The sequence below is a fragment of the Neodiprion pinetum genome, chromosome 1 (assembly GCF_021155775.2).
Source record: "Neodiprion pinetum isolate iyNeoPine1 chromosome 1, iyNeoPine1.2, whole genome shotgun sequence".
Taxonomy (NCBI): Eukaryota; Metazoa; Arthropoda; class Insecta; order Hymenoptera; family Diprionidae; genus Neodiprion; species Neodiprion pinetum.
In genome coordinates this window covers 7,602,350-7,611,760 of record NC_060232.1, presented here as the reverse complement: position 1 = coordinate 7,611,760, position 9,411 = coordinate 7,602,350, and the positions used below count along the sequence as shown (strand labels likewise).

General features: G+C 39.6%; 1 protein-coding gene across 2 annotated transcripts; it reads right to left on the bottom strand.

Moving 5' to 3' along the window:
* Nucleotides 1–314: 314 nt before the first annotated feature.
* Nucleotides 315–6,745, bottom strand: LOC124210867 (venom allergen 5). 2 transcript variants are annotated; one of them, XM_069133291.1, is made up of 7 exons: nt 6,191–6,745; nt 5,016–5,137; nt 4,815–4,896; nt 4,243–4,409; nt 3,787–3,887; nt 3,602–3,696; nt 315–584 (listed from the first exon to the last, which is right to left on the bottom strand). In XM_069133291.1, exons 1-7 carry the CDS (start codon nt 6,282–6,284, stop codon nt 490–492), a joined length of 756 nt encoding a protein of 251 aa, XP_068989392.1. In that variant the 5' UTR covers nt 6,285–6,745; the 3' UTR covers nt 315–489. The 2 variants fall into 2 exon arrangements, with proteins under 2 accessions (XP_068989392.1, XP_046465284.1); XM_046609328.2 differs by lacking the exon at nt 315–584 and adding an exon at nt 1,156–3,037 and having other exon boundaries at nt 6,191–6,723.
* Between the last annotated feature and the right edge of the window lie 2,666 nt (nt 6,746–9,411).

Sequence of the window (9,411 nt, the reverse complement as noted above, 5' to 3'; positions counted from 1 at the left end):
CATCAATTTTATCGTTACAGATTTTCTTTTTCCATGAGGCATAGAGTATTCAACAACGATAATGCAGTCCTTAAAATTCATCATTCATCTCTGTCTGGAAAGCTAATTCGCAAGGCGTGGTGTTCTATTCTATTTGCATTATTAGAAAAATACCCGGACTCTACATACACTGTTTCTAATCTTTTGCTACATTTGGTTTAATCCCCATGCTTCCACAGCACGAATAGTCGGAAATGTTTTTGATTATCCATAATAAAATAAAAGAAGTAACAAAGATTAAATTTATTGTGAAAGCTCTAATGAATACATCAAACTGCGGTCGAATCAATTCATTTATTATTTGCACATGACCTCTGGATATTTGATAAATTATTCCTCAATACATTGAAACATACGTATTTATAATGAAATATCATGCAATGGGCTGTGTAAACTATAAACTATAATTTCTATCGAATAGCTGCTTTTACATCAACAGGGCTTTGAGACTCAGTTCCGTTCGTCCTTCTCCTCGTCCACCTCCGACCACCTCCAACAATCGCCAACCACCTCGAACAACCACCGATAACCACCTCGGGTTGTACCTGGAACAGCAATAAATATTTTCAGTATAAGAAAACATCGAAAACATTACGTAAGGATTCATATAATCACAGGTTTTGTTTTTTGGCTGTAACTTTCGATGCGTTGATCGCAGCGTATTGGAACTGCCCCCAATCGATTTTTCTCGCAAAAATACGTCGGAATAGTGCAGGAAAGAATTTATTCCAGCACTTTTCAAATTCGCGAAAATTTTCGCAAAAAATACGAAGGGGTTAACCTTCCTTTTTTTTTGACCAAAAAATTTTTCGTCTCGGAATTGATTCGTATGACTCTTTCCCGACCAATGGGACCCCAAGGAACTCAGAAAACGCAGCAAATGGAGCGTGAGATCAACGGGAGAGAAGATACGAGGAAATAAGCACCTGCTGAAAAATGTCGAAAATTCGGGTTTTCGTTTTTTGGCTGTAACTTTCGATGCGTTAATCGCAGCGTATTGGGACTGCACCCAGTCGATTTCTCTCGCGAAATTACGTCGGAATAGTGCCACAATTAATTTATTCCAGCACTTTTGAAAATCGCGAAAATTTTCGCCAAAAATACAAAGGGGTTAACCTTCCTTTTTTTTTGACCAAAAAATTTTTCGTCTCAGAATTGATCCGTATGACTCTTTCCCGACCAATTGGACCCCAAGGAACTCAGAAAACGCAGCAAAAGGAGCGTGGGATCAACGGGAGAGAAGATACGAGGAAAAAAGCACCTGCTGAAAAATGTCGAAAATTCAGGTCTTCGTTTTTTGGCTGTAACTTTCGATGCGTCGATCGCAGCGTATTGGGACTGCGCCCAATCGATTTCTCTCGCAAAATTACGTCGGAATAGTGCCACAATTAATTTATTCCAGCACTTTCGAAAATCGCGAAAATTTTCGCCAAAAATGCAAAGGGGCTAGCCTCATCTTTCCTGGTACGAAAGATTATACGTTCCAGATCACGTTATTAAGACCCCTCTCAGTCTAAATGAACTCCGAGTATCTTAGAAACCGCACGAATAAGAGCGTCGACGAACAGCAGAGAAAACACAAATTAATTGATTCGTTTCACGTCCGTCACTTTCGATCTGATGCTCACAGTGTCTTGGGACTGCGACAGATTGATTACTCTTGCGAAAAGTTTCCCATATAGAGCATCAAAGGACTGATCGCAGCTTCCCCAGAAATCGCGAAAACTCTCACCAAAAATCTCTGCAGATGAACATCTCCATTACCCCGAGCGTAAATAATTTTTTTCACAAATCAATGACACCAACCCTTGTATAGTAGTTACTCGCTTCGAATGGCGAAAAGGCATTCAAAGCCTCGTACGACTAGTTACAGGTAAATACCACGAAGAGACTTGTAACAGAATATTTCTTGAGTTTCGCTTTAGTTAGTCACATAGCTCTGGGCTTACTGTTTCTGTTCTTCACAATTTCATCATTGAAAATGTTTGGTGGATAATAATTCGAAGAATTTTTTTATTTTGAGATTTCTTGAGATGTTTACATAACCAAATAGAAGTAATCAAACTATTACAGCATGTAATGATGAATATAGTGTAGAGTATAATCGATTCAATATCGTTCAATTAATTTGCATTGAATAACCAGAGTGTCGTTAATAACATTAGATATCGTTTCTAAATATTCGTAATATCTAATTTTTCTATCACATTTGCAGCATGAATTGCTGTATCATAATAACAATCCGTATCATTATTTTATCATACATATAGTACGTACAAAATTATTAAATTTGGCTTTGCATCGTGCATAAACTTTTAGTGACAAGATCCATACCGTGCGCGGTATGTTAACTATAATTATACGTTGATGAACCTATAGCGCAATTTTTAGAGTCAATAAAGCCTATAGAGCTGAGGACCAGCGATCTCGTATACGTCCTGATAAAACTATCTTCCACAAACAAAATCTTATATGTACGGAGTGGCGAATGCAGTATTATTAGATAATAACCGCACCTGAGTCTATTCATATCGAACGGTACTTAAAAAACTAAATGCTTATTAAACTAAGAAAAGACTAGAAGCAATTTAATGATGCCACGATGAATGTGAACGTAACTATGTAAGAATAAGGCACTTAACTATCCGAAGAAGTACTAGAACAAATGAAAAAAACATCGAGTTCAAGAAAGCGGAATAGAATGCAACTGACTACAACCTATCTTGATGACAGTAGTCCAAATGCATCCTCCAGGCTTTCTCTTCGCAATGTTGCCTGAACTGTTTTTTCTGGGTTGCATAGTTGTGCGATTCAATATTACATATGTCGACGCAGTCGTTTATATCGTACGAACGCGGCAAATTGCAGCGATGATAGGTACGCGAATTTTTCTCACGTAGGGAGAACGTTGTCATATTTTTCTCCCCGCTCTTTCTCATCAACCGCAATTAACCGTAAGTCGTGCAATGAGCTCCAAGAGGATGATAAAATCCCTTTGCTGAAACAAAGAGTAAACAAAAATATTAAAACATTTTGTTAACTTTACATCGAAAGCGTACAGAGTCAGAGCTTCTATTGTTATTTCTCCCTGCAATTCTGACATCGAGTTTCGCCGGCGTTTACCATAGAGAGTAGAGATGAAAGCGTTTCCGTTGAAACGGACCAGTGTGTCAGCCACTGAAACTCCACTTTTTGCTGATTATACGCGTTCCTGGAAGCGAAATTCAACGCAGCCGAGCGTACAGCGGTTTGCAAATAATTAATCATATTTTTTCAATGAGGTTTCTGGAAAACCAAAAACTTTTACCTCTCCAATAACGTACAGTAGTCGGCATCCATTTCGCCTCATTGTTTTCCGTTTCGTTTCACATCGCTCCATTGTTATTTACCGCGCGTTTCGTTAAATCACATCCGACTACGGCAAGCCTCCTCATTTTTTGATTAGCCTAAACTCTTTCCGCAGGCAAACGCGGGTCGTTAATACGATACTAATAAGCCTCGTCTGTGTTTTGACAGATCCGTCACAAATTACATTTCAATTAATATGTTATATTATACTCACAGCATAGTCCAGAATACAGTCTCGACCAGTTCATTCCGTAGTTTGCGCACGATGGCTTACCAGTGCGGTAAGGCTGGTATCCAAGGACATTACCACTGAAAATCAAAGGGCCAGAATTAGGAACAGAAAAAATCAACGACCTTTTTGGATCAAGAACTGCAAAACCAGACCATGATGCTGCTCACCTGGGTCCGTAGTTGCAGACGTAATTTTTTGTGTATCCACGGCGAGGGTCCCAGTAGTAAGAGTACCCGCACCCAACGGCGTAGGTGTTACCCCAGATAACCTGGAACGAATTGCCGATAAGTTTCTCGTACGAACCCTTCAGCACCAGGGCTAAAACACTACGATTTACGTGCTCTAGTCAAGCGCGCGGCTTTCAACGGCAAATTAATTAGGTCAGATTCGAAAGTTTGGGTTGGCTTATTATCAATGCTGCATGGATTGAAATCCAGCGTACAGGAAAGGAAAGGATGAAGATTTGAATTTTAAAGCGTGCAATTTCGGGGCGCTCTAAGCCGGTCTATAATTTATTTCTGGGTTTGGAAGGTTTGCTCCACGCTGAATTCTCTTCCGTGCAGAACCGATTTTAAGGATTTTCGACAAACCAAGAAGGAACATATACGAAATATTGTATGTACCTGAGTGAAATGGCCGGTACCGCTGTTTATGCTGTTGGGGTTGTATCTTCGTACCTCGTTGAACCAGTTGTTGATCTGGTGCACAAAATCTGGAGCAGCGTCGAACGACGAACTCGGATTCCTGGTCGTCCAGGAGAGGGCAAGATTTTGACCGATTGTGAACCGGCCTGAAAGAGAAAAATATTGTAGTTCAAAAATCATTCCAGGATGAGGTAACACCATATCAAAAACATGTCACACTGCAATATGACAATATCATTGGAAGAAAGCACTTAAGAGATCGTAAATCGTCGATACAAATTCGAATGAGGAAATGATTGGGTATTTTCCATCCGAATGATTAGCCCAGGCTCCATGTTTTTATGGATTTAACGATATGTTGACTTAGTGAAATTGTACTCTCTACCCGTTTCAAGTATTATTTTTCACTCAATGTGAATCTAATCGAAATTCGGAGTATCGTGAGGTATCAATTATTCTTCATATTCTATTGCTGAATCGGCTTTAATGTTTTTCTTATCATTCGACTTTCACTGACGACGTTGCTTAAGACCGTGAAACAATCTACTCACCGACAGTCCTGTCAGAGTCGTGATATTCGTTGCAAAGATTAGCCCATCTCTGGGCGAGATAAGCCAGCTCGTCGTCCCATACCTGCAACAGAAGAAACACACGTTTCTTAGAATTGATCAAAATTTAAAGCACATGGACGATATTTTGCCAACGGGCATCTTTCGAAATCGCTAATCTTCATTGTTTACTAATGCACGTACCATTTCCATCATGTTAGAGGCTGCAGGCTGTCCGCTGACTGTCCCCATGGCGATAGCAGATCGCAATCTGTTGTGTTCGTCGACGATGATTTTTTTCTCCGTACAGCTGAGTTCTCCTTTACCTGCAAGAAATATAACGTTTTTACTTTTCTATTATTCTCTTACACGTACCGTTGAATGCAATGGATTACTCAACACGCTCGTGATTCAATCCTTCGCTTTTTGTCGCCTTAATGATCTTTGAACTACATTAAATCACAAATAGTCATTAGCGATATGAGATCGACGACGATAAGATAGTAGGTAATTAAAATTCGTCACATGACCATTATGTGTCCATAGTATAATAACATAGGCATAAGAACGAGTTGAAAAGCACTAATTAATCTTTAGTTGAAAAATTGTTACAGTTTTCTAAATGAACAATAGAAAATTCATTCACAATGAAGCGTATATTGTAGATAATGCAGACAAAAATGAGGAAGAAATATGTTCCTGTTATTTGCATAAACGTGGGTCGGAAATGCGACCGTAAACTCGGACACCATTCTACATCGCAGTGCTGCGGTAAAAAAGGATAAAGTAAAGGAAACGAATCACAGTTACCTTTTGATCGGTTTTACTATGAGTGAACAAAATTGGGTACATGCGGAAAGCGTAGCGGATTCGTAATAGAAGCTCGATTTTAACTCGTCAATCGGAACCGCCTTTCGTGTAGCTTTGGCCCTAATGGCTTTTACATAATTTCAATTGAGGTACTCTGGTCTGCAGTGTTATCATCCGATTGGGAGCTTCATTGCAATTCTCCAGCTTGGATTAATTGTGAATTTACTCATTTATATCGGAAGTCTCACGGCCCCACCGGAAGTGATTGCATAATAGAAAAGGAAGAAGTAAAATAGCTGCTAATATATTATCGCGAACTAACGGGTAGTGTATTAAAATTCGAAGCAACGAATGATTTTTGATAAGAGGAGGGTTATCCGATAAGAAAAAAAAAAAAAACATTGGACGATCAATTGAAATTAGCCAGAAAATTTTACCTGACGCTTTCGTACGATTCTTTACATTATTTTGCATCGCACGTGCATGAATTTTAAAGAGACAAACTTTTCGATAAAATCTGTATTTTAAACGAATATGAAAATGAAGTAAAGAATGAAAAAAATACTCACGAAGCATTTTGAAACCGGAACATCCCCCAGCTTGTGTTCCGAAAATGCAGAATACTGCTACCAGCAAAATGACGTTCCAAATTGCCGCGTCCATGGTGAAAATTCTTACTTTGTTATAATTGTCTTTTTATTCTTCTCCTCGTTCGAACGAACGAATTTATTCGTAGAAAATTTTCTAATTCAAAAATAGGGTAGCAAAATTCGGCCGGAAATCATCGAAACTGGGTAAATAAGAGTACGAATCCCGGTGACGAAATTGACCCGAAGCAATACACGAGAGTCTGAAGTGACCGAACGGGTTCTGCGATCCGGCGAGACTAATAGTCTACCTCGAGTCTCTCCTGGTTTTTATATTCGGCATGTTATGCCCACCGACGTGTGGATGTCAAGGTGATTATTAAGCCGGCTTTGCCGAGGAGGAGGAAGGGACGTCGAATCGTTCTATAGGCGGGATGCTCGATATTCCCGCCTCGAAATTACATCAGGACTTGTGTGGTCCCAGGGGCCGTTAATGCCTTCTTCGTATTTGAGGAAATACGACGGAGGCATGGAACTCGTTCAATTGGCGTGAGGAGAAAAATACTAATTAGTAATAGAAAGGAAGGGGTCATAATTGCTCCACGTACCGATATTTATTCCTCAGCATCGCCGCATTCTTAATTCTCCCGGCAGTAATTAAATGGGCGGTATTAAAAATCGATATCACGTTAAGTTAATTAATTCTGGCTTCAAACGATGCGGCGTAGGTTACACGAAATTAATTATGTTTGCATAGCTGACGTTGCTGTTGGTGGACGGCGGTGTGTAGGTTATGTTATATCAAATTGTCCGGGAATAATTTCGTTCGGGAATTTAAACGAGGTTAATTATTTGATAGTAAGTAATTGCGAAGCCTTGCTAGTAAGGAGAGCTGATTAATCAGAACGCCGTCTCGCGCAGCGACCCTCAGCTGCCTAAATTTAATATTCATTAACCGTGAAGAGGCTGCTTGAAGGTAGGCGTATACCTGCATGCATAAACATTGATTCCCTGTAATAATGGGGCACGAGCTTTCGAACAAGTTGTCAATATTAATAACGGTTTACCGGAAGATTGATAAACGTAAGGCGACGTATAGCGGCAGAAAATTTCCAGCCTAATCTCCAAGAGAGTTGTACGGTCTTAATTTAGAAATTCTATTTTTACCGGGCTTCTTGATACTATGTGCTTCAACTCTGGAAGTAAGAGAATGAAAGTTTCACAGACTACGGTAAGTCTCCCGCGGTTTGATAATTGTGTAATTTACCTCAAACGATCAGCTGATCACTCTGTTAGGCGCCATATTGCTTGTCCCGTTACATCTTGAATGGAATATATAATCGAAAACAGGTGGAGTTTACCGCAAGAGATAATCTCTCTTTGTGCAGAAATCAGCGTTATGTTCGCTAAAGCACATATCGTGCAATATTATTAATAAACGAAGTACAAACACGGCTGTGTCACAAAAATGTGTTACTGTCATGGGAACGAAGAAATTCCCTCATTTTCACTCTCTTTCTTATTTCCACAAGGCTTGACGACTATCTGACAACTGAATGTGCAATTTTTCTTTTGTTTTTTTTTTTTCTATCCACGCTTCCGCTCCATCACTTCTTTCGCTCCCGGTACCGGAATAAGTCGCATAACACAATCGGAACGACAGACACTCGACACTTCATATGCGGAAATATTTCTGCTGCATCTCTTGTTCGACTCGAATCTCGAATCTGTCGCACCCATTCAGTCCGAATTTCATTATCGAGCCTTTGTGTGTGTTGGGGGAAAATCACCTATCGCGTTGTATACTCTGAAAGTACATGTTTGTCGAATCCTGGAGGGTGGCAGATGTGTTAACCCTTGATCGTTTGGGTTAGGGAATTGCAAGTAGAGAGAGAAAGTTTATCCCCCCCCCCCCCCGCCCTGAAAAAGGAGCAAAATATACAGACGATCCGTGGCTAGAGGAGCGCAGGTCATGACTGTGATCGTAATTAATCATCGGGGGAATCAGGTAGGTGTAAAATTTGAATGCCGGAACAACTTTATCTCCCTGCATGTCCCAGTACCGCGGCTTCCGATTTTACAACGACGTATTGTATAATTAATTGCGCTGGTTCGCCCCTCATTTGTTAAGACTTATTTGCCTCGATATAAACTGACAGAGTTTATTGATTCTCTGCATCAACGTCAAAATCGTTATTAATATTCCCCTGCTTGTTGTATACGTCAATTTTAAATTGTATCATAAATTAATGCAAGTCCTTACGTACATTTGTGCCGCAAGGATCAACCCACGAAGGACAGAGATGAATCGGATAGTTATAAACGAAATTTTTCCCCCTAAACGCACTGTCCTCCGTCTAGAGAAATCAGCATCACCTAAGGTTGGGCCTTTACTCTGACACTCGGAGATTTGAATGATAGCAAGTAACGAGGAGAGTATCAGACCTTCGGATTACAGATTCTGCTCAAACCCCTAAGATGAAACTATGCATTCGAATCTCCGTATTCTAAGGCAATAAAATAGCCCGAGAAGTTCCAGCAGAATCCGTTATCCGGAGGTCTGATACGATCGCTCATTGTAGGTGTGATTTACACCTAAGGGCGCAAACCAGTTTGGTGATTATCATTTGTACTGTGTATATAATTATATATATATCGTAATTAGACAAAGCGAGTGGTGACGAAATGTTGATTCTTTGTTTTTATAATTCGCCTTTTAGATCTTATTCCATTCGTTTTGGACTATGGAGCGGAGGAAAAGGGGGAAGGTTATTTCCATTTTGTAGACATAAAACATTAATGAGCAAGGAATGCAGAACAAAAGTTTTCCGGACATTACGCGTAATATAATTATAGCTACACATATACTGCATGCCATGATGATTAACTGATGATCATGAATGGACTATTAAGTGAGAATCGATTTTTTACATTGATTATCTTTGGAACGAAAACAGTGGAAATTTATAACAAAAATCTACTCTCGAGGAATCGTTAATATCATCGAAATCTTTCACGCCTACACGAAGATGGTTTTAGTAATTATTACCTCGAGGAAAGTTCGAAACGTTTTATCAGCTTACTTCAGGTGAAAGAACAATTTCTAGTCTAACGATCGAGAAATTTGTAAATGAAGGAAATTTATCGAATTCGTAATAACTGAACTCATATACATATACATTGCTCTGAGCTCTGCGAGTAAT

Bases quoted from the DNA above. Each gene is read 5' to 3' on its own strand.
- LOC124210867 (XM_069133291.1), bottom strand. From the start codon at position 6,284: ATGGACGCGGCAATTTGGAACGTCATTTTGCTGGTAGCAGTATTCTGC. The intron at 4,897-5,015 runs GTACGTGCATTA...CTTCTGTTGCAG, and splicing joins CCTCTAACATGATGGAAATG to GTATGGGACGACGAGCTGGC. The intron at 585-3,601 runs GTGAGTATAATA...TTGCTGTTCCAG, and splicing joins ACTGTATTCTGGACTATGCT to GTACAACCCGAGGTGGTTAT.